Below are 27977 nucleotides of genomic sequence, written 5' to 3' on the forward strand. Positions count from 1 at the left end.
TAAACTATACACATTTATTTCTAAGGGCAAATATCTTTGTATGTAGACGGAAGTTGCTTGGCAATGGCAAGATGAAGCAAACCTGCAAAAGATGAAATCCAGGTAGGAGTGTAAACAGTCGTGGTAGGTTAGGTTGAGGTAACTGAAGGCTGCAGTTTGGTGAAGGCACGATATATATATAAGGGGACAGTAGTATTTAGCTATTGGTTTATTGAATACGTGGAAAGTGTTCATTACAATTCCATCACCATAAAATAACCTTGTCTTGCTTGTTTAACTTTAAGCCACCAAAAAATGGTGGATACTTTCTTTCAAGATAAGAGTTGAGATATTTCATGCACGTAAACGTAAGTAACAGCTGGGATATTGCAACGGCTCACACGTTGTAGATTTAAAGACAAACTTACGTCAACATTCAATAGGTAAAGGGTTTAAATAGCTCAGCTTTGTAAAAGCAGGGAGGTACAAACTCTGTACAAAACGGGCACTTGTTAAGTGTGGGGAAGGAAAACAAAGAACATATGGTAACAATGTGACGTGGTGAGGTACGTGTGTCTTCAGGCTAGTATCACCATGTCACGAGTCACAAATCAGAATGACTTGTTTAATGGTGTCCTCACCTGCAACGGAAGATTGGAATCCTGCGTTGTAGTCGCATGCCACCTCGTTCTTGACATAGTCAGTTCTGTCGTCGGTGTAGCCGTCGCTCTGACCGGGGCCGCCCACCATGGCGCCGTACAGCGTGTGGGGGTCGGGAACCTTCATCTGTTGTTCGTCCCACCCACACGGGGCAGGCAGCATGGGACACGACCTGGGGAGTGAGTAGTGAGTGAGTGAGTTGGGTTTAAGGCCGCATTGAGATGCATTTGTGACGGGAACTCGAAGTGACAATGCTACATAAGTTTACCACTTTTACTTATTGTGAAATCAATAGCAGGAGTATGGTGTCAAACCAAGTATCAAAGTCGAATCTGGGTCCGAACCCATGACTGGTGGATCCTGAAGGTTAAGGGAAACAGTTTGGGCAGGAGAACTGTGTCACCAAACGCCAGAAAACAGTGTGCCAAAACGCACTCGGGGATATTCAAAACAGACACGAGCATATGGATCCTCATTTGCACTTGTTTATGTTGTTATTCCAGTTCCCATGGAATGGCAGAAGTTGTTCATAATATCAGTCATTGGTTTCAGTGGTCTTTACATGATCGTGGCATTCAGTCAAACATGAAACAGTTAATTGGCCGCTTTTCGACAGTATCACTATAACTAAATGTAAGGCATCATGAATATTTGCTGGGATTGTTTTCCAGAAGTGTCTGTTAGTCTTCGCTGTACAGAAATATCATAAAAATAGTTATTTGTGTGTTTGTTCAGTGTATGTACAGTGTTACACAATATTGTGTAATCTAGACATACACCGGAAGTGGATACTTGATATATTTCACTCACGCGGCCCTGTGGTGGGGACGTCGAGGAGGGTTGGTGCCGAAGCCGATAACGAAGCTGCGCCCGGCGTCACCGAGGGCGTAGTTGATCTGAGACATGGCCCACTTCCGGTTGTTTACAGGGTCGATACCAGCGTCAGCAGCGACAAGAGCGAGAAGAGCGGTGTTAGCTGTCAGGAAAAGATAATCGTGTGAGCGTCCAATACTCGGAACGTGTCGGTAAGTTCCGGTAAGTTCGGCATTTCCAGGATTAAAGTGCGTGGGTGTAGTTGTACACAGCAACCTTAGCGCTACGACCTTTGTGTGTGTTGTTACGATCACCTCAGCGTTAAGATGACACCCAGGCACGTTAATCCTGGAAATGCCTAAGAATGATGATCAACCGACACTGAGTCTAGTCCTACAGTAAATGTCCGATATACCATGATGCAAAATATTGATTTGCTTGCCAATGGTGACAGTCCCTAATGTATAATCATTCGTTCATATCTCTCGTAAAAGATTACTGCAACTCAAAGGACTTTCCTTATGAGGGGTAAACCGGGTTTGGGGTTCGACTCGGATATTCGCCTGACACCGACCCATGGTCTATGATAGGGTTTGAACATTATAATAATATCCCAACGATTTCTTTGTTACGGGTAAGCCAGGGGTCAAAGAGCTGCAAAGCAAAATGCAGAGCAGTCTGTCAGGTAACTGACGAGATCGGATAGTCAGGCTCGCTGACCTAGTTGATGCCTGATTGATGCTCATCATGTCAATCACTGGACTGCCACTATGCGCGGAATATTGCGGAGTGCGGCTTTAAAACGGCGTTAAACCCAAACCCACTCACTCCCTGCTTCATGAGATACCCGTGAAGATCCGGGTAAGAGTTGGTCTTCAGCAAACCTTGCTTGTCGTAAAAGGCGACCAACGGGATCGGGTGGTCAGGCTCGCTGACTTGCTTGACACATGTCATAGTATCCTAACCGTGTAGATCGATGCTCATGCTGTTGATCACTGGATTGTCTGGTCCAGACTCGATTATTTACAGACCGCCGCCATATAGCTGGAATATTGCTGAGTGTGGCGTAAAACAACAAACCAAACAACCTTGATGAGATCCCCTGTAGAGGTGTTCAGACATACCGGCGTATCGGAGAGCGCCCCACTCCAACCTGAAGGCCAGACATTTTGGGGAATAGGGGACGCTACCCCCGGGGAACCAGTCCTTGAAAGTGCCCACAATTGTCTTCTTGTAGATGTCCTTCTTTGTCTCAATGTACATAAGAAGCTGGAAAAATATAAAAGGTGCTGAAAAATGTAAGATTGCTTTCAATTATCAAATCGCTTCCATGTAATGTGATATCGACAATAATGCCTGGGTACTATAGCTCACTTGAGCATTGAAGTACACCATAGACACTTTACATAGGTGGCTGTGTCGCAAACACACACACATTTTTCAAATTAAAGAAATCAAATTATGTTTTTATGTTGACTAGAATAATGTATACTATCGAACAACCTTGCTGCAAATCAAAACAACATAAACATTAAACAAGTATTATCAAGTATTGTTTCTCATTCTCTGATATTATGCACCACGTATATTATCGAACATTTGTTACAACTTCGCTGGAACTGAAAACAAACTTTTTTTCGCAAGGTCTTCTTAATCCAGATGTCTTCCACTTACGTTAGCACCGCCGATCTTCTCATCCCAGGAGAATCCCCAGGCTGTTTTGTTCACGAAGTGTTGCTCGGCGAAGGCAAGGTACTTCTTGTCTCCAGTAGCCTTGTACAGCCACATTCCTCCCCAGCTGAACTCGTCCTCGTCATCCTGGGACCTGAAATGTGAATGTCTACCTTAGTCATCACTGGAGTCGACTAGACACTTACATTACAAATACTGGTGGCAAAATGAGTGTTGTTTTAAACCATGGCAGGTTGTATATAATCGACTTTGGACTAGACAAACCAGTGTTGGAACATTCCCTTCATGACACGCTGATGAGTGATGAAGATGGCCACCTGTTGTTCTGACCATAGTGTAGCTATATTCTTTTCCTAGGTACACAAAGCGACACTGGATGCCCTTTTTCGGTAACGTTTCAACCTAAAACAATCTAAGACTCTAATAATCTGTGTCTTCATTTGCCTCCAATGCAATGTACAATGTACAAACAAATAACGGATCGAGGAGGGTGTACAGTTGGGGTGAACCCCTCCACACACCACACACTACACACTACACACTACACACCACACACCACGCTGCAGGCATTTTGCCGATGTGACGTTTAATAATCCCTGAATATTGTTGTCACATGTTCATATTACCCCAAATGCACACGATTTCAATATTATCGCATTCCTTGCCTGGTTCTCTCTCATTTCAACCCCTGTCCCTAAACCACCGGTAACAAGTCATATTTCATGAAACCCATGGAATGATACGTCTTTCACGTATGTGGCATCGATGACGATGTCGCTTACTTGTAATATGCAGCTGCGGCGTTGACACTGTCGCTGTATCTACCAGGGTGTGCCTTTCCAAACTCAAACAGCTGTTTGGCATGGGTCAAGAGTGTGTTTGCATATGCAGTGTCTGGAAAACAGAAACGCTCACTATAGGGAAAGCCCTCTTGGTACCTACACGCTATTTACCACATACAGAATTGTATAAGCCTGATTCAAGACAATCCTGTGCTGTTCTCAAATGGTCAGAGCTTAAATTTGTGAGGTTTTCTATTTGAATTGTATATCTGTACAGGACTTCCGACTCACCAATCAACATATTAACACGTCACTCACAGTTAAACCTGTATTAGATCAGTTCTCGAAGTTTTCAGAATTTGGTCTAACAATCCACAACAAACAACATCCATAAATGGAAATGTAAGTTTGTGGTGTCCCAACCTCCTTTTTGTTTGAAGACAATGGAACCAGCAGCCATTGCAGCAGCAGTTTCCATGGCAATATCAGATCCCGGATTAGAAGCGTCGATTTTGAAGGAGGGTCTCTTTCCGGTCATACGCTCTGGGCTAGTCCAAGAGCCATGGTCAACACCGCCATCGCCCACCTATCGGAAATGACGTCACAACTAAGGTAAACACATCCTGATACATAAATGTTTCAGATATTTGTACAAATATGTCCTACAACGATAATTATTAAATGTATATATAAAGCAATACTGTACATTTCCAAATGTTTCCGATCGTCACATCGATATGTTTCCTATTGATAAAAGTTTTTCATATTTCACTTTTGAATTTTATAATGGGCAGGTGGTCAAAATGGATTGTCTTGTATAAATGAACATTGGCAAGATGCTGATGTTGATATTACTGTATAGAACTCGATCTCTCAATCCACAAGTACAGGTTTCGCGGCGTGTGTCGACTCTAACCGGGACCTCCCAGGCAGGAGTTTAACTCAGCCAATACTGAGTCCTTCACGAGATATCAGAGTGTTATCTAAACACTTTAACATCGTGTCAGTGAATGTTCTTTTAACATGCAACTCAGCTACATCACTGCATCAGAAGTTGAATTGTGATCACCTGAACCTGCCCATTCTTAATACAAGACGGATTAACGGGACTCTTATCAGCGATGCTCCTGAAACTGTCGGACTCACCTGAACGTACAGCTCGCTGGGTTTGGTGTGACACTTGATGAAGTAGTCCAGTGGCCACTTGATGCTTTGGTACATTACGTCGAGTTGACCAGACTTAACGTAGGCGTCCTTCCACATGATCAAGCTCCATGTCAACACCGTCGTACTCCACGCCATCGGGAAGTTGAACTTAACGTTGTCTCCAGCTGCGAAAAAAAACACAATTATGTCAATGTCATTTCAATTAGGAGATGATCACTTTGTGTTTTTAGTAAAGGGATAATTTCCTGTGAACCTAGGAAAGTTGAGTCGAGCTCGCATCATTAGTTTGTCACGGCCTTTCCGTATGTTTTAGTCGAACTTCGTATAACTAGGAGATACAGGTATAACGAAATTAGTGGCTCTTTTGAGTTTGTTATAACCCTAGTTAAATTACGCGCAGTTGAACCTACAGGAAACCTGGTTCTTCAAGCAGAACACCAAACGGCCTTGAAAGAAAGTTTATGCTCACACATGGTTAGATTCCTCTAAATGTGACAGTGTGCTGCACAACTTGAATTGGAATCACGAAGCACCTCTCATTTCACCCAAGCCTAAAGTCATGCGCCTAACTTCAAGGTCCCTGATGTCCTTTACATAGACTCTATTAGTCGATCTATTTTGTGCCTTACTGCCATATAGCTGGAATATTGCTGAGTATGGCATTAAACTAAACTCACTCACTCACTTTTGTACCTTCTGTCTAAATCGGTTTTCACCGCAAATTTCCGTAAATTTCCATTGTGTATTGGATTACAGGATAGTGCTAAGTAAGCCTGCGTTGGTCATCACATACGGAATATATGCGACACTCACCGTCATACCATCCCCCAGTGAGATCCTGTCCGCTCTGACCCTTGTCACCAAGGGCGGAGTCGGCCCTCCATGGGATGCGGTTATTGGCCGGAAGTTTACCAGATCGTTGCGCTTCGTAGAACAGGATGGACTTCATCAACACTTCAGCGTAGTTATACTTGGTGGTCTCAGCACCTAAAAACAGCACGAGATCACAGTGATGGGTAAAACACGTGGATTTGTATGAACTCCTTGTTAATGGATTTGCCGACCCCAAATTGCGGAAATGGGGGACTAACATTGACATTATGAGTAGAGCCATATATATTTCCTCTCAGTTAGCCAGTAACCCGTACTGGGACAGAGGCCCAGTTTCGAGGCTCGTAACGTAATTTGTATTAATAACAGTACGTGACTGTATAAATGAGAGTAGGTGACGGTATGTTAATGTTGACGTCGTTTACCAGTCCTGTAACGTTTGCCATTTACCGATGTTAAGCCGGAGATATATCATCTGACCCAATCAGACTACTGAAGGACAACGCTATATATTTTTCAAATACCATCATAATCTTATGTTTAAGAAATAACTAAAACATAAATGTCCTTATTACAATAGTTCCATAATCATTAGCTATATCTGCTAAATACAGTTCATTGGAATGATGTTACCAGGTGTATCATGCCCTATGGTATATATAAGGTTGTATCCAACTGTCAAAAACACATGTAAAGGCAAGTCAAGTATTCATCTGAAAACACACCGGAACCAACCAGCCAATGAGAAGAGGCGTGAGCCAAGTGGAACCAACCTGAAACGTGAGGGATTCTGGGAAGGGTCTGGTGGTCATCTGAGAGATCCTTCAGGATTGCAGTTCCGGTAGGAGCACCGCCGCTACAAACCTTGCCCATCATGCGCACGCATAAAGACTCCCCGGCAGAGTGGATGCCCTTTGACCCCTTGTTGACCATGGAGTATTTACTGGAACAGCCTGAACTGGTCCCGTGAACGAAGTCGCCGTCCCATTGCTGCGAGTAGAAAACAGTATACCGGTCAATATTCCAGCGTCTGGAACCTTCAGCAGGTTAATTATTGCATCATTTCCATGTTGATGCATGACGTTACGAAATATAAACATTTGTATACATGACGACCAGGTAAGATGTGTTGTGGCAAGAGCCAAAACAGTGTGTTTGTCTGGAGGCAGTGGAAGCTTTAAATTTAATATTTAAATAAAACTTAAATATAAACTGATAAGACACACAAACATATCATGTCACTGTGGAAGATGAACGGTCGATTCCTTGAAATGTTAAATATTCACCCGATTTAAAATTCTGTATAACAGTTTTCTTGTCTGTAATTGACATGTCTACACTGTAACTGATCTAGGACCGTGGCATTCAGTCTTCCTAAAGCAAGTACATGTATATGGTTTAAGGACCAGTGAGTCTAAAAACAGGTATATGGATCTACCTGGATGCCCTGTACTGGTGCGCTGAAGGTCATGTCTATCTCCCAGCCCACTGTGGCGGTCGTCAGCTTGAAGCAGTACTTGCCCTCGAAGTTGTTGTCCCAGTGTTGCATCAACTCAAACTTAGTTGTCATGTCGTTTCCGGTGACACCGGAAGCGACAAGGAGAAGAATTAGCGGCAACATGGTTCCTGGTGGCGAAAGACATCAAGCCGTAAAGATGTTCAGTCATGTTCTAATTTATAAAAGTAAATATTCTCCATCCTCACACGGCATTAGTTCTGTATCTTGTGAAAGGTGCAAAACTCACCAAGCCCAAACCCGGGGATCACAATCTCGATTGTACTGAATAGGTCATCTATATAATTATTTCTCCTGCCTAGCATGTTTGACAATTTGATTAAAGCTACAAAACCCTTTCCATAATCCGACTACAAAAAAAGTCCGTTTGAGTCAGAAACGGACCGATGAATTGCAAATTTTATCATTGTACAAAATTGCCACATAAATATAAATAGTACACATGTTTATCATTTACTAATACCCAACAGCTTTCTTATATTTGAAAAATTTCCAGACTCCACCAAAAAAGTTCTTTAAGAAACTATCATTATTGAAAACGCAAACGTTGTTCTCCACGCCGTACATCAGGTTCGAATCTTCATCTGCTGCCCGGGGGCAGTGTGGTCTCTGTGTGTACACTGCTGGAATATCCATAGAAGAGGCACCAACAGCAATATGTACACCTGACCTACATTTGCTAATCTGAGAGGTTACCTGGGTATTTCATCCAGCACACATTGGGATAAACAGTCGTAGAGTACTACTAAATGTATACGCTTGAAAATGAATTGATCACAACGTTCAAGTCATTTAGAAAGATCATATGTATGTTATATTTTGGATTTTACTTTCTCAGTAAAGAACAGATTTATGTACACTTTTTGGTAGATCGCTGACACAAAGAAAGTCCGAGTCCGAATCCCGGGTATAGCTCACCCTCCAATACCTACAAGAGTCTGAACGTCGCTGAGGAAGTATTATTTCAAACATAACATATGTTACACTGTAGTGTAAGGTCCACAACACAACCATGACACCCTGTAGCAAATACATCACTATTGATTATCCTTTTTTCATATTTAGCCATCACCAAGCACGTTCTTTGGCCAAGCAGTTTAGGTATGTAAGTTAGATTGGTCAAGGCAGTAAGGTGGGCTGGCGCCATTACGTAAACCATAAAGTGTTCGCTTAAAGGAGAATACTAAAGCAAAAGTTTTTCATAGGGGTAAAAGCATTCTAAAAGTCCCCTTATATGACTAAAATTGAACAAAAAGTTTGAAAAAATCGCAATAAACACGTGAAAACGGACTCGCATTTCCCCTATTACGGAAACACCAGTAAAGAAAGGTGTAGTGGGACGACAATCATTTGTTAATGCACTAATGGACTCGTCAGTAGACATTGTGTACGTCCCAAATCGTTGAAGAAAGGTACAGACATCTCCCTCGAACCTACATTACTAAATGATAGGAAGGTCAACTCACCTGTCTTGAAGAGACGGGACTGACTAGATTGAGACTACAGATCATATATAAGATCTGAGTTTGAGATCAGCCGGTGGTTAGGTTCACATGCTGCCTATCTGATAACGAACTCATTCTTCAACCTTGGCATGTTCACTTCAGTCCAATCACGTTTTTTATGTGTTTCTCATTCCCTAAAGGCCAAAGAGAGGACGGGCGAAACAAAAAACAAGAAGAAAATGTTTTCACTTATTTCGAACATTTGGTAATCGGATTTACATGAATTTATTATGAACATCGAGTTGCTTTGGAATTTGTGAAAATATGGCTGCGGAAATTTCACCCTGACCTGGGTGTTTTATGAGTGGAATAGTAAGACTAGTTTATTCTTATGAGATCGGTGCATACATCTTATTATCAAAACAAATATTAATATTTCATGTGTGAATGAAAAGTCAGGTTGGGTTGGAAATGGGAAACACAGGAAAAAATCGGACAGCCTTAGATAAAACTTGTACATTACTTCTGTGAGGGAAGTATTTCTTATGGAAGCCAAGAAGGGCATTATCGCTTTGTCTTTAATACAAAAACTATGACATGATATGTACATCTTTGTTTCCTTGAAACTAAAATATCCATCAAATCGTCATATTATCGCGTTTTATGAATTATATGTTGTTGTATCTTTTTATTAAGTGAAAATGTTACAACATTTTTGTATTGGTGCTACAGTACCATTTCAATCTACATGTATTGTTTGATGCCAGAATCGCTTCCGACATTTAGTCATTTTTTATCAGTGACTGAGAAATCGCGAGAAATCTCTATATTCTAGATTTTATTATGGGTTGTCTTGACCATCGCTGAATTGTGTGCTCCATCGCTAGATCGTCTAGTCCATCGCTGAATTATCTCGTCTAACGCTGAATTGTCTCGTCCATCGTTTGATTGTCTAGTCCGAAGCTGAATTGTCTAGTCCATCGCTTAATTGTCTGGTCCATCGCTTGATTGTCTTGTCCATCGCTTGATCGTCAAGTCCATCGCTTGATTGTCTGGTCCATCGCTTGATTTCTAGTCCATCGCTTGATTGTCTAGTCCATCGCTTGATTGTTTTGTCCATTGCTTGATTGTCTAGTCCATCATTTCATTGTCTAGTAAATCGCTGAATTGTCTAGTCCATCGCTTGATTGTCTATTCCATCGCTTTATTGTCTTGTCCATCGCTTGATTGTCTAGTCCATAGCTTGATTGTCTAGTCCATAGCTTGATTGTCTAGTCCATTGCTTGATTGTCTAGTCCATCGTTTGATTGTCTAGTAAATCGCCGGAATTGTCTGGTCCATCGCTTGATTGTCTGTACCATCGCGTTTTGATTGTTCTAGTCCATCACTTTATTGTTCAGTCCATCAATGAATTGTCTGGTCCATCGCTTGATCGTCAAGTCCATCGCTTGATTGTCTAGTCCATCGCTTGATTGTCCAGTCCATCGCTGAATTGTCTAGTCCATCGCTTGATTGTAACGTCTATCGCTTGATTGTCTAGTCCATCGCTTGATTGGTTAGTCCATCGCTTGATTGTTTTGTCCATTGCTTAGATTGTCTTGTCCATCGTTTGATTGTCTAGTCCATCGCTTGATTGTCTAGTCCATCGTTTGATTGTCTAGTCCATCGCTGAATTGTCTAGTCCATCGCTTGATTGTCTAGTCCATCGCTTGATTTCTAGTCCATAGCTTGATTGTCTAGTCCATCGCTTGATTGTTTTGTCCATTGCTTGATTGTCTAGTCCATCATTTCATTGTCTAGTAAATCGCTGAATTGTCTAGTCCATCGCTTGATTGTCTATTCCATCGCTTTATTGTCTTGTCCATCGTTTGATTGTCTAGTCCATAGCTTGATTGTCTAGTCCATCGCTTGATTGTCTAGTCCATTGCTTGATTGTCTAGTCCATCGTTTGATTGTCTAGTAAGTCGCTGAATTGTCTGGTCCATCGCTTGATTGTCTGTACCATCGCTTGATTGTCTAGTCCATCACTTTATTGTCTAGTCCATCAATGAATTGTCTAGTCCATCGCTTGATTGTCTAGTCCATCGCTTGATTGTCTAGTCCATCGCTTGATTGTCTAGTCAATCGCTTTATTGTCTAGTCCATAGCTTGATTGTCTTGTCCATTGCTTGATTGTCTAGTCCATCGTTTGATTGTCTAGTAAATCGCTGAATTGTCTGGTCCATCGCTTGATTGTCTGTACCATCGCTTGATTGTCTAGTCCATCGCTTGATTGTCTAGTCCATCTATGAATTGTCTAGTCCATCGCTGAATTGTCTAGTCCATCGCTTGATTGTCTAGTACATCGCTTGATTGTCTAGTTCATCGCTGAATTGTCTAGTCCATCGCTTGATTGTCTAGTCCATCATTTAATTGTCTAGTCCATCGCTGAATTGTCTAGTCCATCTCTGGATTGTTTAGTCCATCTCTTGATTGGTTAGTCCATCGCTTGATTGTTGTGTCCATTGCTTGATTGTCTAGTCCATCATTTGATTGTCTAGTAAATCGATGAATTGTCTAGTCCATCGCTTGATTGTCTATTCCATTGCTTGATTGTCTAGTCCATTGCTGAATTGTCTAGTCCATCGCTTTATTGTCTAGTCCATAGCTTGATTGTCTTGTCCATTGCTTGATTGTCTAGTCCATCGTTTGATTGTCTAGTAAATCGCTGAATTGTCTAGTCCATCGCTTGATTGTCTGTACCATCGCTTGATTGTCTAGTCCATCACTGAATTGTCTAGTCCATCGCTTGATTGTAATGTCTATCGCTGAATTGTCTAGTCCATTGCTTGATTGGTTAGTCCATCGCTTGATTGTTTTGTCCATTGCTTGATTGTCTTGTCCATCGTTTGATTGTCTAGTCCATCGCTTGATTGTCTAGTCCATCGCTTGATTGTCTAGTCCATCGCTGAATTGTCTAGTCCATCGCTTGATTGTCTAGTCCATCGCTTGATTGTCTAGTCCATCGCTTTATTGTCTAGTCCATAGCTTGATTGTCTTGTCCATTGCTTGATTGTCTAGTCCATCGTTTGATTGTCTAGTAAATCGCTGAATTGTCTGGTCCATCGCTTGATTGTCTGTACCATCGCTTGATTGTCTAGTCCATCGCTTGATTGTCTAGTCCATCTATGAATTGTCTAGTCCATCGCTTGATTGTCTAGTCCATCGCTTGATTGTCTAGTACATCGCTTGATTGTCTAGTTCATCGCTGAATTGTCTAGTCCATCGCTTGATTGTCTAGTCCATCGCTTAATTGTCTAGTCCATCGCTGAATTGTCTAGTCCATCGCTGGATTGTTTAGTCCATCTCTTGATTGGTTAGTCCATCGCTTGATTTCTAGGATTGGTTGTGTCCATTGCTTGATTGTCTAGTCCATCATTTGATTGTCTAGTAAATCGATGAATTGTCTAGTCCATCGCTTGATTGTCTATTCCATTGCTTGATTGTCTAGTCCATCGCTGAATTGTCTAGTCCATCGCTTTATTGTCTAGTCCATAGCTTGATTGTCTTGTCCATTGCTTGATTGTCTAGTCCATCGTTTGATTGTCTAGTAAATCGCTGAATTGTCTAGTCCATCGCTTGATTGTCTGTACCATCGCTTGATTGTCTTGTCCATCGCTTTATTTTCTAGTCCATCACTGAATTGTCTAGGCCATCGCTTCATTGTCTAGTCCATCGCTGAATTGTCTAGTCCATCGCTGAATTGTCTAGTCCATCGCTTGATTGTCTAGTAAATCGCTGAATTGTCTTGTCCATTGCTTGATTGTCTAGTCCATCGTTTGATTGTCTAGTAAATCGCTGAATTGTCTAGTCCATCGCTTGATTGTCTGTACCATCGCTTGATTGTCTTGTCCATCGCTTTATTGTCTAGTCCATCACTGAATTGTCTAGGCCATCGCTTCATTGTCTAGTCCATCGCTGAATTGTCTAGTCCATCGCTGAATTGTCTAGTCCATCGCTTGATTGTTTTTCAGTCCGCTTTCGTATAGCAGACGTATTGCTGCTCGGAGTGTGGGTACCACTCTAACTGTGTGTCTCAGAATCAAACTGTTGCATTTTACAATAAGCAAGGATATTGCTGGTGCGGCGGTTTGAATAAAACAAACACGTATTTATGCAGATTCTGTCAGTGGCGGGTGTTTCCATTAGAGCAGGACATGCCGTCTTTTGACACGAATTCAGGGATCCATTAACATATTTGTCACAGCTGTTTTCCCTGGTATGCCCAATGAAATCTGCTTGTAGAATTCATTGGGGTTAAGAAGATCATCTCCACGGCTGGTACAGGGGGAGTATTAACATCCAGTCTATATATTCCTGTTCCAGGAACCTTCAGAGTCTCAGATTAAAGGTTAGATAACAGTGAACCTCGTATGTAGATTCAGTTGCCTAATATGACTATTTGAAGAAGACGACTTCAGAATGTGTTTGTATTAAATTTAAAAACAACATCAGGAAAACAATTGAATCAGAAAGGGGGATAGTCTTTGTACATGGCTGTTTAACACAAAAATGACAAAACTGTTCACTACTGCTCAGCATAACAGGGGTCGCCTAGTGGTAAAGCGTTCGCTCGTCACGCCGAAGAGCATGGTGTGAAACCCATTTTGGTACCCCGCCGTGATATTGCTAAAAACGGCGTAAAACTCAATCACTCACTAGAACAAAGAATGGTACGATGAACTGAACTCGTGGATGAGTTTTTTTTATTGTGAATATAATCCTGATCAAACTTAAAATGAATATTGACGTTTATTTGATCAATATTTCTTCACGCGAAATTCTGATCAAGATTTTAGAGACAAGAGTAAACCTATTCATTCAAACGTAACGAATGTACGTACATTCGTTTACTAACTTATTAACACCTTTTCAGGGATACTAAACAAAATATGTCATATTGTTCAAGAATAGTTTACAATCTGTAATCCAAGTATTCTGTTTATATGCACAAAATGTTCCAGGTTCCCATGTCAAACGAGAGATAAATGCGGAATATGACGTATTATTGGTTTAGTTTGCCCTAGAGAATAAGGCAGGTTCTTCTTATAATGTTATGTGATGGCAAAATATAGGAAATAGGACGGTTATGACTTGGGGTGTTGTCTGTTGTGTTGCGTTTCAATTAGTGAGGTACGATAATGTTTTTCTAGTACAAAAACAAGAACTCCTTGGTCCACCAGTACCATAACCGTGGTGTTCCCGAATTAATGGTGAACAATTTACCAGCCTTTGCATGTGTTTCTGACGGATGTCACCGGTGGGACAGGATACGCTCACCTGTTAGCGAAGACCTGCTATCATCACTATTTGATAGCGGTTCATAGACACATAGATTTAGTCAGAAATGTACAATCGACTCTGCTTTTACCAGAGATTATTTATAGATGTAGAAAGTTGGGTTTTTTCGCATTATTTAGTTTTCATCAAAGTGTAAACGTCAACGTCTCTCCTACTTTCTGACACGAATTCATTAAATACCGTCAGTTCACTCAAGCTAAAAGCCTTCTATATAGTTATAGTTATGCCATAAGTTTCACTATCACCAAGTTTACTCCATGAAATATCTTGCGTGTGACATAAGATCTTTGTAGTGCGATATATACAGAAACACATCAACAAGCTTGGTACACTATACACATTTATTTCTACGGGCACACATCCTTGTAAGAAGACGGCAGTTCCTTGGCAATGGCAAGATGAAGCAGACCTGCAAGAGATCAAATAATTAAGGAACAGCTTAGGTATTTCAAAGGTTCACACGTTGAATTTTTATGCCTAAATTACGTCAACACAGGGGGATGCGTGACGATACACAAAGTTTATACAAAAAGGACACTTGTTAAGTGTGGGGGAGAAACCCCAACCACACGGGGTGACAATGTGACAAACAGTGAAATATGTGTATCTTTAGGCTGGTGACACGAGTCACAAATCAGAATGACTCTTGTTTTATGGGGTCCTCACCTGCAACGGCAGATTGGAATCCTGCGTTGTAGTCGCATGCCACCTCGTTTTGACGTAGTCAGTTCTGTCGTCGGTGTAACGGTCGTCTTTACAGGGGCCGCCCACCATGGCGCCGTACAGCGTGTGGGGGTCGGGAACCTTGCATCTGCTCCTCGTCAAACCCACACGGGGCAGGCAGCATGGGACACGACCTGGGGAGTGAGTAGTGAGTGAGTGAGTTGGGTTTAAGGCCGCTTTTAGTTGAACTTATTTCAATAGAGTTGCGTTTTGATATTTGGAGTTATCTCCACTCCATTTAATGGTAGCTGAGCGTGGTTTGGCCTGTATCGAACGAAGGATCAATTGACCGATTTTCGGTCAAAACTATACTGAAATGCAAGGCACAATGAAATTTGCTAGGATTTCTTCTTAAACTGGCTGCTTAGTCTTCACCACAAAGAGATATCTGAAAACATATTTGTGATACTTTGTTTAGTTTATTTAACGATGTGTCACAATAGCGTGTAATCTAGAAATACACTGGAAGTGGAAATTTGATATGTACTCTCCCATGAAAGAAACGCATAGGTGATATTGATAAATGAAATTTCAAATATTTTTCAGTAGCGTTTGAATGTTATAATTCCGCCAGAATAATGCTGTTTTGTGTACATGGATCGAATGCACAGCGCAAAAACGCATCTTCAGAAACTTTAATGCACGTTTACGTTCGAAAGTGTCAACTTCCGTGAAAATGTCATGGAGAAAAGGAGTTCGCGGTCCTGAGGAATCGTGAGCAGGGACAATGTCTATGTAAGGCCGTTTTGCTTTTAGACGGTCATTTGCATGTTTTAGCTGAATGAAAGTGCCTGATCTGAGGAGAGTGTTGTCGCAAACTAATCATAATCGATTACGAGAAGCTGGACTTCGAGCCAGAGGACCCTATTCTGGGGCTTGTGCTGCGATAAACTAAAATCGACGTCAACGGGTCCAGCGATGCAATAACGTTCGATTCTGGATGGTTCAGTGCCGCGATGGAAGAGTACTTGTCTGTAGACGTTAAAATGAAAGTTTTGCCAAGAATTTAATTTGTCGCCAAGGTTGACCGATATGGTGGTGATCCCACACGCAGAAATCTAACTTAAGGCGCCTTCAGGGCAATTTAACTGCTATTAGGTACAAAGACGAAATCTGAGGGATTCACATGGTTCCGATCATTGACCGCCAGAGGGAGTTGTTCCAGCAAGATAATGTCAGGTCTCACACAAAACACGTCACTAGTCATTATCTTCAGAACGAGCACATTACAGTGGGATGACCTCGGCCGACGCTTACGTGAACGTAAATAGGCGCCCCAGCCGTTATTGTCGCAGGCTCATGGTGGCCAATTTTTCTAGCTACACATGTTAACATGCATTTGATCTTTTATACTGTGAAATCTGGCGGTAACGGATCTAGAAATACATGTTATATTTCACTTTAAACTTAGCAGATTAAATTCGTGAAAATACACCTAAGCGTTTCTTTTAGGGAGAGTATACTACTCACGCAGCTCTGTGGTGGGGACGTTGTGGTGGGTTGGTGCCAAAGCCGACGACAAAACTCCGCCCGGCGTCACCGAGGGCGTAGTTGATCTGAGACATGGCCCACTTCCGGTTGTTTACGGGATCGATTCCGGCGTCAGCAGCAACAAGAGCCAGAAGAGCTGTGTTAGCTGTCAGGAAAAGATAATCGTGTGAGCGTTCAACACTCGGAACGTGTCGGTAAGTTCCGGGAGACAAAGCTGGATGTTGTTTGTACACAGCAACATCAGCGCTACTACTATTGTCAGTCGTATCTTAACGTGTACGATCATCTCCGTGCTAAGACTGCTTTGTACAGTGATAACCAGCACTTTAATTCTTGATAATTCTTGACAAGTGTGGTCCTACAGCTGCCTTATAAACCATGATACAAGATAACATTTTGGTTGTCAATGGTAACAGTCCTTAATGTGAGCAACTGAAATCACAAGTTGATATTTCTCGCAGGAGATTCCTGCAATTCTCAGGGATTGAATATCATAAAAATATCCCAATGATTTCTATGTTACGGGTAATCCAGTGGCCCGGGCTGCAAAGCAGAATGCAGAGCGGTCTGTCGGGTAACTGACGTGATCGAGTAGTCAGGCTCACTGACTTAGTTGATGCCTGTCATCCTGTCCCTATGCTTCTCATCCTGTCCCTAGGCCTGTCATCCTGTCCCTGGGCCTGTCATCCTGTCCCTAGCCCTGTCATCCTGTCCCTAGGCCTGTCATCCTGTCCCTAGGCTTGTCATCCTGTCCCTAGGCCTGTCATCCTGTCCCTGGGCTTGTCATCCTGTCCCTGGGCCTGTCATCCTGTCCCTGGGTCTGTCATCCTGTCCCTGGGCCTGTCATCCTGTCCCTAGGCCTGTCATCCTGTCCCTGTTATCCTGTCCCTATGCCTGTCATCCTGTCCCTAAGCCTGTCATCCTGTCCCTGTTATCCTGTCCCTATGCCTGTCATCCTGTCCCTGGGCCTGTCATCCTGTCCCTAGGCCTGTCATCCTGTCCCTGTTATCCTGTCCCTAAGCCTGTCATCCTGTCCCTAGGCTTGTCATCCTGTCCCTATGCCTGTCATCCTGTCCCTATGCCTGTCATCCTGTCCCTATGCCTGTCATCCTGTCCCTATGCCTGTCATCCTGTCCCTATGCCTGTCATCCTGACCCTAGGCCTGTCATCCTGTCCCTAGGCCTGTCATCCTGGTGTCCCTAGGCCTGTCATCCTGGTGTCCCTAGGCCTGTCATCCTTTCCCTAGGCCTTTCATCCTGTCCCTAGGCCTGTCATCCTGGTGTCCCTAGGCCTGTCATCCTGTCCCTATGCCTGTCATACTGTCCCTAGGCCTGTCATCCTGTCCCTATGTCTGTCCCTAGGCCTGTCATCCTGGTGTCCCTAGGCCTGTCATCCTGTCCCTAGGCCTGTTATCCTGGTGTCCCTAGGCCTGTCATCCTGGTGTCCCTAGGCCTGTCATCCTTTCCCTAGGCCTTTCATCCTGTCCCTAGGCCTGTCATCCTGGTGTCCCTATGCCTGTCATCCTGTCCCTATGCCTGTCATCCTGACCCTAGGCCTGTCATCCTGTCCCTAGGCCTGTCATCCTGACCCTAGGCCTGTCATCCTGTCCCTATGCCTGTCATCCTGTCCCTAGGCCTGTCATCCTGTCCCTGGGCCTGTCATCATGTCACTGGGCCTGTCATCCTGGCCCTAGGCCTGTCATCCTGGTGTCCCTAGGCCTGTCATCCTGGTGTCCCTAGGCCTGTCATCCTGTCCCTAGGCCTGTCATCCTGTCCCTAGGCCTGTCATCCTGTCCGTATGTCTGTCACTTTGCCTGTCATCCTGTCCCTATGCCTGTCATCCTGTCCTTATTTCGCAGATTGATGTCAATGGACTGCCATGTAGAGACTCGACTATTTACAGATCGCCTTCATATAGAGTGCGGCTTAGAACAAACACATTATACCTGCTCTGTGCAAGTTATTACATGACGTGATAAGACAAACATACATTTCAAAACAGTGTTAAACTCACTCATTCACTCACTCACTCACTCACGAGATTCCCCTGTGGAGGAGGTGTTCAGACATACCGGCATATCTGAGAGGTATACTATCCGAACAACCTAGCTACAAATCAAACCAACGTTTGTTCACACAAGGTCTTCTTAAGATGCCTCCCACTTACATTGGCACCGCCGATCTTCTCATCCCAGGAGAATCCCCAGGCTGTTTTGTTCACGAAGTGTTGCTCGGCGAAGGCAAGGTACTTCTTGTCTCCAGTAGCCTTGTACAGCCACATCCCTCCCCAGCTGAACTCGTCCTCGTAGTCCTGGGACCTGATATACGAGACAATGTCCACCTTAGTCATCACTGGTGTCGACTGGACACAGACACAGGGTTCAGTTGAAGCGAACACTCCCCTATCACTCCAGGCAATTTGCTGGTCTGAGTTTAATAATACTTCAAGTCCCATTTTATGAAACCCATGAAATGATACGTTTTTCGCGTAAACGATGTCGCTTACTTGTAATATGCAGCTGCGGCGTTGACACTGTCGCTGTATTTACCAGGATGTGCCTTTCCAAACTCGAACAGCTGTTTGGCATGGGTCAAGAGTGTGTTTGCATATGCAGTGTCTGGCAAAGAGAATCGCTCACTTTAGGGAAAACATTCAGTGTACCAACCCCATATTGACAATACTGTGCCGTCCTTTAATGATCGGAACTTAGATTTGTGAGATTTTCTGTTTGAAATTGTATGGACTTCGCCCTCGTCAATGAACAAATTCACGCATCCCCGTATAAGATCAGTTTGTTTGTTTTCCATCTCTTTCAGAATTTGGTCCCAACAATCCCGAACAAACAAAATCCATAAGTTTGTGGTGTCCCAACCTCCTTTTTGCTTGAAGACAATGGATCCAGCTGCCATTGCAGCAGCAGTTTCCATGGCAATATCAGATCCCGGATTAGAAGCATCGATTTTGAAGGAGGGTCTCTTTTCGGTCATGCGCTCTGGGCTAGTCCAAGAGCCATGGTCAACACCGCCATCGCCCACCTAGCGGAAATGACGTCACAAAAACGGTAAACAAGCATGATACATGAAGGTTTCACAATTATGCAAATATGGCCTACAGTGTTAAATATTTCTTATTTCAATGAATTTATAAAGGTATACTGTACATTTACAAGTGTTTCGGATCGTCAAATGTCTATGCTTCATACTGATAAAAGTTCATTAATTTGTGCAAATACATATTTTCATATTTGACATTTTAGAAAGCCGTCATGATGGAAGATGTCGTGTATTTTCATGTATGTATGGACAATCGCAAGACAAAGGTGTTTCTGTTTATGTGTTGCATGGAACCCGATCTCTCAATCCACCTGGTCATCCCGCACAACAAGTACATGTTGCTGAGACCTGGCCATTCTAACCTGGAACTCCCAGACAGGAGTTCAACTCAACCAATACTGAAGTCCTTCACCAGAGTTTAACTCAACCAATACTGAAGTCCTTCACCAGAGTTTAACTCAACCAATACTGAAGTCCTTCACCAGAGTTTAACTCAACCAATACTGAAGTCCTTCACCAGAGTTTAACTCAACCAATACTGAAGTCCTAACTCAACCAATACTGAAGTCCTTCACCAGAGTTCAACTCAACCAATACTGAAGTCCTTCACCTGAGTTTAACTCAACCAATACTGAAGTCCTTCACCAGAGTTTAACTCAACCAATACTGAAGTCCTTCACCAGAGTTTAACTCAACCAATACTGAAGTCCTTCAACTGAGTTTAACTCAACCAATACTGAAGTCCTTCACCAGAGTTTAACTCAACCAATACTGAAGTCCTTCACCAGAGTTTAACTCAACCAATACTGAAGTCCTTCACCAGAGTTTAACTCAACCAATACTGAAGTCCTTCACCAGAGTTTAACTCAACCAATACTGAAGTCCTTCACCTGAGTTTAACTCAACCAATACTGAAGTCCTTCACCAGAGTTTAACTCAACCAATACTGAAGTCCTTCACCAGAGTTTAACTCAACCAATACTGAAGTCCTTCACCAGAGTTTAACTCAACCAATACTGAAGTCCTTCACCAGAGTTCCGAATGTCATCTCAATGCTTTAACATCGTGTCAGTGAATGTTCTTTCAACATGAAAGTCAGCATTATGTCAGCTACATCAGTGCATCCTGAACCAACAAACCGGAAATTGAATGGTGATCCCCTGAACTCTTAATACAAGACAGGATTACCGAGGAATCTAATCTGCCCCAGTCTCACGGCCTTCACCAGTCTTATTGCTATGTGTAGCGACGCTCCTGAATCTACTGGACTCACCTGGACATACAGCTCGTTGGGTTTGGTGTGACACTTGATGAAGTAGTCCAGTGGCCACTTGATGCTTTGGTACATTACGTCGAGTTGACCAGACTTAACGTAGGCGTCCTTCCACATTAACAAGCCCCATGACAACACCGTCGTACTCCACGCCATCGGGAAGTTGAACTTAACGTTGTCTCCAGCTGCGAGCAAAGCACAGTTATGAAGAACTAAATGACCAATGAATAATTACCCTTCCCTGCCCTTTGACCATCTTTCATCAAGACCATAATCTAACATCACAACAACTATCAGTAGTGTCATCACACTGTACATCAACCTCTTCAATTGTATAAACTCAAATATCCTTTATTTATATAGTCCCCGTGTGTATCACGGTGTGCATCACTTGCTTGATAACGGAGTTAGCAGCAACAACGTCGCATCAAATGCAATAAAGAAGTTGTCAATTCCTCTTCATCATACCAGCTTTTAAATGCCACTTACAGAAATTACATCGCTCCTGATTCAGTTTGGAGCACGCACCATTAAGTAACCTACCGTGGTGCCTTTGACCAAAGTTTTGCCACGCATAGTTCCGTAATTTTTCATTGTATATTTGATTCCTCGGTGGTGCTGTGTAAGTCTGAGTTGGTCATCACATAAGGAATATATGTGACACTCACCGTCATACCATCCCCCAGTGAGATCCTCCCCCTGACACTTATCACCAAGGGCGGAGTCGGCCCTCCATGGGATGCGGTTATTCGCCGGAAGTTTACCGGATCGTTGGGCTTCGTAGAACAGGATGGACTTCATCAACACTTCAGCGTAGTTATACTTGGTGTGCTCGGCACCTACAAACAGCACGATATCATAGTGATGGGTAAACCAGGGGCCCAGTTTCGAGGCTTTTGTATTAATAGCAGTACGCGACAGTTAACATGAGAGTACGTGACTGTATGTTAATGTCAATTGGACTCTATTCTTTAAAACAGTTCACGTTATAACTTTTACACATAATATATACCCCTCTTGAGCCTGAGGGGTATCTGAATTCCAATTTGGAATATAAATTCCGTCCATACAGTAGTTATCAAATTCAGAGCTGGTGTCTTACGTTTAAAGAATAACGTAGGAAGGTGGCAAAATATTTATGTGTCTCTAAGAAATTGTCCTGTATGTAAAGAAGATTTAGAAGATGAATATCACTTTTTGTTGAAATGAACTTCGGGGTAGATTTTTGCCAAAGAACTGGCAAGTTTATATGATATCTTTCAGTAATATCCTGAAACAAACCAAAACTAAAGACATTACCAATCAAGATCGTTTTATCTATTATGCATAAGAAATGAGAGTAAAGTTAGTAAAAATAGAAAACAGGTATTAAAATTCTAAAGATGCCAGTACAGCATAATATATTTTAATATATTTTACTAGGTGTGTGACTTAATCTGTGCAGGTAGACAGATAGATGCTATGAAATTTGAGAAAATTTTCCATTTTTCGTTCACGCCTTTATACCTGTTTGGAATATGTATATTAATATGTATATGGGCCTGTGGCCTTCATACGTAATAAAGTTTTTCACGATGGTTCCCCAGTTATACTACTTAAGGACAAAACCACTCTGTAAAGAAATCTATATAGCAACCAATTCAATAGTGTATTGCACGATTCCATCAACATCGTAAACATGAATGCCGGAACGAATTATCATCAAATATGGACTGCGAACTGATTCATTGGGCGCTGCACACAAATGTTAAACAGCTGACTAACTTTCCTGAACGTTAAACTCACACCACCTGATTCAATTAAAATGCTACTCTACGCTGCGTTAAGACTCACTCACTCACTCACTCACTCACTCACTCACTCACTCACTCACTCACTCACTCACTCACTCACTCACTCACTCACTCACTCACACTCACTCACTCACTCACTCACTCACTCACTCACTCACTCACTCAACCCTCTCACGCCAAGGATTGGTCTATTGGTTGGCCTGGTACTTGGTCTCGGGTTATTACTGCCTCCTACAGCATCAATACGTTCAGACAGAACAAGCAAGAATCATGGAGGAACAATGAGAATAAATCGACTAAACCCTTTCCATAAGCTATCTCTGCTAGAGTTCATTGGAGTGATTTTACGAGGTGTATCCTGCCCTATGGCATTATTTAGGTCAAGTACCTGAAAACAAACCGGAGCCAACCAGCCAATAAGAAACGTGATATAAGTGGAACCAACCTGAAACTTGAGGGATTCTGGGAAGGGTCTGGTGGTCATCTGAGAGATCCTTCAGGATTGCAGTTCCGGTAGGAGCACCGCCGCTACAAACCTTGCCCGTCATGCGCAAGCATAAAGAATCCCCGGCAGCGTAAATGCCCTTTGACCCCTTGTTGACCAAGGAGTATTTGCTGGAACACCCTGAACTGGTCCCGTGAATGTAGTCGCCGTCCCATTGCTACATGCAGAGAACAGAATACCGGTCAATATTCCAGCGTCTGGGTCTGGCGCTCGGCATTAATGGGTACAACAAGGACTGGTAGGCTCGGAGTCAGTATAATGTGTCAGAGTCGGGTATTCATGTTTAACTGTGGCATGGTGTCTCAGTGAGCTGGCACTAGAAAATCAGCTTAAGTCTGGGCTTGTACAAGCAGCCACACATACACACGCATGCATGTCATATGAGCGGAATATTCTTAAGTACGACGTTCAACTCAATTTCACCTCACCTTCAGCGTCTGGAACCTTAATGGGATAATTATTATATCATTTATATGATGATGCTCGACGCTGAAAATAAAAATATTTGTGTACCGAATGGCCGGTTAAGATGCGATGTGGGAGTGGTAAGAACCAAAACACACAGTTTGTCCGGGAAGGAAGCAGCTTAAATACCGGGGAAAGAAAGTTATCACTTTTAAAGTAATTGTATAAAAACAAAAACGTTGGTACAGGTTTGAACCCAAGCAGAAAACAAAACGTAACATGACTGGGTGAGAGTGCTCTTTACAGAGGAAAGTCGGCTCAGAAAGGATGGCAGATTTCGAGTTTTTCGACGCAGAGGAGAGCGACTGGCGCCAAGCTGCTTTCAAGAATCTCGCTCGATGGAGGAGGCGTCATGGTTTGGGGCGGCATTTGTGGCCAAAGAACAACAAGACTGGTTATCATCTGAGGAACCGAGCGATACAGGGATGAAGTGTTGAGACCTTTTATGCTGCCATTTATTCGACAACAGCCAAAAGGAATCATTTTGCAGTACGGCAACGTAATGGCTTACCAGAATTGTTCGAGAATACCTGCACAACGTTAAATTCAACGTATTGCCTTGGACAGCGCGTTCTCAAGTCATTACCCTATTGAGCAGCTCTGGGATCATCTTAATCTTGAGCTGTGACAGCGTCTGCCACCCCCAGCGAACACAGGAACTTCTCTTGGATTTATGGAACAGTATTCCTGCTGACTGACCACGTCAATGAGAAGACGTGTGTTGGTGTGTATGGATGGCGCAACTCGCAACTGATGACGTGCCCCCTGAGTCCTGTCTCAGTATGTGACTCTTTATGCACTTGTTGAATGACTCTATCTTAATGAACTGCTGCAGATGCAAGACCAGCATTACAATGAATGTTCAGTCACGTTACTGGAAAATGATTTTTGTCTGTTAAATATGCATAAATCTCACATAGGTATTTGTTTCTATTGTTTGGTCAAGTGAAGTTGAGGGGCGGTCGGGTAGCCTTGTGGTTAAAGCGTTGGCTCGTCACGCCAAAGACCCGGGTTCGAACCCCCACATGGGTAAAATGTGTGAAGCCCATTTCTGGTGTCCCCATTTCTGATGTTGCTGGAATATTGCTAAAAGCGGTGTAAAACCAAACTCTGTCAGTCAGTCAGTCAAGTGAAGTTGATGATAACTTTCTTTTGCCCGGTAGTTTACCTTGGCTCAAACAAAAACTGACAAGACACACAAACATATCATGTCACCGTGGACGATAAAAGGTCGAATCCTTGAAACGCGGAGCGTTTCTTTGTTGGACATGGTTTTTTGTCTGTATCTGAATGTAGCTAGCATGTAGAGTACAGTCTTTCTAAAGCGATGATATGGTTTTAGGACCAGAGCGTAAAGGCTTCCCAAAACAAGTATATGGATCTACCTGGATGCCCTGCACTGGTGCACTGAAGGTGATGTCGATCTCCCAGCCGATCGTGGCGGCTGCCAGTTTGAAGCAGAACTTGCCCTCAAAGTTGTTGTCCCAGTGTTGCATCAACTCAAACTTAGTTGTCATGTCCTTTCCGGTGACACCGGAAGCGACAAGGAGAAGAATAAGAGGCCACATGGTTCCTGGCGACGAAAGACATCAAGCCGTAGAAATGTTCAGTCATGTCCTAATTTATTAAATTTAAGTAAATATTCTCCATCCTCCCATAGTATTAGTTCTGTTAACCCATCTAGTAACAGTAATTCATTCATCGTGATGGGTGCAAAACTCACCAAGCCCAAACCCGGGGTATTGAATAGTTCATCTATATAATTATTTCTCCTGTCTAGCATGTTTGACAGTCTGATTAAAGTGATAAAACCCTTCCCGTAAAAAGGTTAACATCTGATAATGCACCCGTCACAAACACACGCAACGGCAAGTCAAGTGTAGGTGTTAAACAAACAAATGGTGCAGGTCAAAGTGAATGAAAACGAAAAGGTAATAATTAACAGATGATGGCCTAATGTACGTAAAACCGGCCCATAATATATGCCTGGTTGGTACCAGTGGCTTAGTGGACAACACGTTCTCTCTCCACGCCGTACACCAGGTTCGAATCCTCACATCTGATGCCCGGTGGCAGTGTGGTCACTGAAGAATACACTGCTGGAATATTGTTAAAACTTGCACCAATAGCAAAATGTACAGAGGTTACCTGGGTATTTTATCCTGCTCTTATTGGAATAAACAAACGTGCGAAGAATACTACCAAATGTATAAGCTTAAAAATGAATTGATCAAAATGTTAAATCCATTTAGACTGACTGACTGAGTTTGGTTTTACGCCGCTTTTAGCAATATTCCAGCAACATCACGGCGGGGGACACCAGAAATGGGCTTCACACATTGTTCCCATGTGGGGATTCGAACCCGGGTCTTCGGCGTGACGAGCCAACGCTTTAACCATTAGGCTACCCCACCGCCCCCATTTAAAAAGTGGTCAAAAATATGTTATATATTGGATTACACTCTCTCAGATAAGCACAGATTTTTGTATACACATTGTGTAGATTGCTCACTTTGTATGCATGCGATTAGGTGTGTCAGAGTGTGAGTGATAATCCCGGACGGATCGCATCCAACAAACGTACAAGAGTCTGTACTTCACTTTAAAACTCTATTACAGATCGAAAACACAACCACGACACCCTGTATTCATCACTATGTATTGACCTGATATTAGCCATCACCAAACAGGAGTGCATACTCTCTTTGGCCAGGCAGTTTAGGTATCGACGTCCTCTTGGCCTAGGCACTCTGGTGAGGTGGCACAACACAGGTGTCTGTCTCCGAGATCATGTTACTGTGAGTATGGGTAGACATTCACATTACCATGTCTGTGTTACCATATTATTGTGAATGTTTCAACAACGCACATGAAATCAAGTCATTTGTTAAAGAACTAGTCAGTAAACTCTGTGTACGTTCCTAGTCGGTAAAGGTAGATCTTTGAAGGGCATTTAGAAGTGGAATGCATGAGAAAAGAAAGATTTATGGATGTCAACTTCTTTATTGTGAATAACAGGACATCCATAAATCTTGCTCTTCGTTAAACGTATGTATAAATATCTCCCTCGAACCTACATTACGGAATGAATGGATGGTCAACTCACCTGTCTTGAAGAGACGGGACTGACTAGATAGAGACCACCAGATCATATATAGAGTCTGAGTTTGAGATCAGCCGGTGGTTAGGTTCACATGCTGCCTATCTGATAACGGACTCATTCTTCAACCTTGGCGTGTTCACCTCCGGCCATACATGGGGTTTTTCAAATTAAATCATGAAAATTTTATTTTTCATTTAACAGATAATCTTATCTTATTTAACGCCTTTAAATAGAGTTATGACGAAGATGGAGTGGCTTTGCTTGGAAACGAATGTGCAAAAATATAGGAATGATCAACCTGAAATGAGTTCTTTATGAGTATGCAATGGTAACAATATTTTATTTATTACTGGATCGGTGAATACATTTCCGAAACATCAGAAACATTTTAGATATGAATCTTTACCATCATTTCATGTCGGAATGAAAATTCAGGGCGTGTGGGAAACAGGAAACACAGAAAAACTTCGTATAGCCTTTGAGAACACTTGTACATGATGTAAACGGTGGGAAACTGTTATGGAAGACGTGAAGGGACACTATCGTCATTACAACACTAAGGAAACAATATCCAATGTGCAACGACAATGATTTTACGTGTGCTTCAGAGGGATGAAAATGGAGAAACCAGAGAGAGAATAAGTTTGGTTTTGAATAGACTGGTCTTCGGCGTGAGAGACGCTTTTTAACCCCTTTGGTTTTGTATAATAATACGTGGCTGGATACTTTTACGTATGGCACAGTTTGACAAGTCACCGTTGACTTCCCGCGGCACATGCCACTTTCATTGCAAAAACAAAATGTTGGCAATTAATTGTCAAATATTACTTCAATAAGTCAATAACGTAGGTCTCGGGGTCCATGGGGTTTACATGGGTGACTATAGTCCGTTTGGCTCAAAAGCGGACCGATGAATTGCAATCTAACTCAAAAACTTATAAACATAAAGATACTTAATGAAACGCTGATCATTATCAAAACATCATACCCACTGTGTGAGGTTTTTGCTACATGCTGCCTATCTGATAACGGACTCATTCTTCAACCTTGGCGTGTTCACCCTGCGGCCATACATGGGGTTTTTCAAATTAAATCATGAAAATTTTATTTTTCATTTAACAGATAATCTTATCTTATTTAACGCCTTTAAATAGAGTTATGACGAAGATGGAGTGGCTTTGTTTTGGAAACGAATGTGCAAAAATATAGGAATGATCAACCTGAAATGAGTTCTTTATGAGTATGCAATGGTAACAATATTTTATTTATTACTGGATCGGTGAATACATTTCCGAAACATCAGAAACATTTTAGATATGAATCTTTACCATCATTTCATGTCGGAA

General features: G+C 42.6%; 2 protein-coding genes across 3 annotated transcripts; both read right to left on the reverse strand.

Annotated features, from left to right (window-relative positions):
- LOC124267792 (endoglucanase E-4-like) lies at positions 1-25652 on the reverse strand. 2 transcript variants are annotated; one of them, XM_046702774.1, is made up of 12 exons: positions 25471-25652; positions 7363-7550; positions 6698-6914; positions 5907-6080; positions 5073-5257; positions 4350-4512; positions 3927-4038; positions 3127-3277; positions 2577-2721; positions 1450-1615; positions 621-811; positions 1-82 (listed from the first exon to the last, which is right to left on the reverse strand). In XM_046702774.1, exons 2-12 carry the CDS (start codon positions 7543-7545, stop codon positions 21-23), a joined length of 1749 nt encoding a protein of 582 aa, XP_046558730.1. In that variant the 5' UTR covers positions 7546-7550; positions 25471-25652; the 3' UTR covers positions 1-20. The 2 variants fall into 2 exon arrangements, with proteins under 2 accessions (XP_046558730.1, XP_046558731.1); XM_046702775.1 differs by lacking the exon at positions 25471-25652 and adding an exon at positions 8907-8931.
- LOC124267794 (endoglucanase E-4-like) lies at positions 14553-26695 on the reverse strand. The gene is given in 13 exon segments (XM_046702776.1): positions 14553-14634; positions 14892-14942; positions 14945-15026; positions 15028-15082; positions 16419-16590; positions 18659-18756; positions 18945-19056; positions 19312-19474; positions 20766-20950; positions 21434-21604; positions 23004-23220; positions 24914-25101; positions 26635-26695. Coding segments are annotated over 13 exon segments (1602 nt in total). The 5' UTR covers positions 26681-26695; the 3' UTR covers positions 14553-14572.
- Between the last annotated feature and the right edge of the window lie 1282 nt (positions 26696-27977).

This window comes from Haliotis rubra, unplaced genomic scaffold (genome assembly GCF_003918875.1).
Source record: "Haliotis rubra isolate DU_JTF1 unplaced genomic scaffold, ASM391887v1 Scf134, whole genome shotgun sequence".
Taxonomy (NCBI): domain Eukaryota; kingdom Metazoa; phylum Mollusca; class Gastropoda; order Lepetellida; family Haliotidae; genus Haliotis; species Haliotis rubra.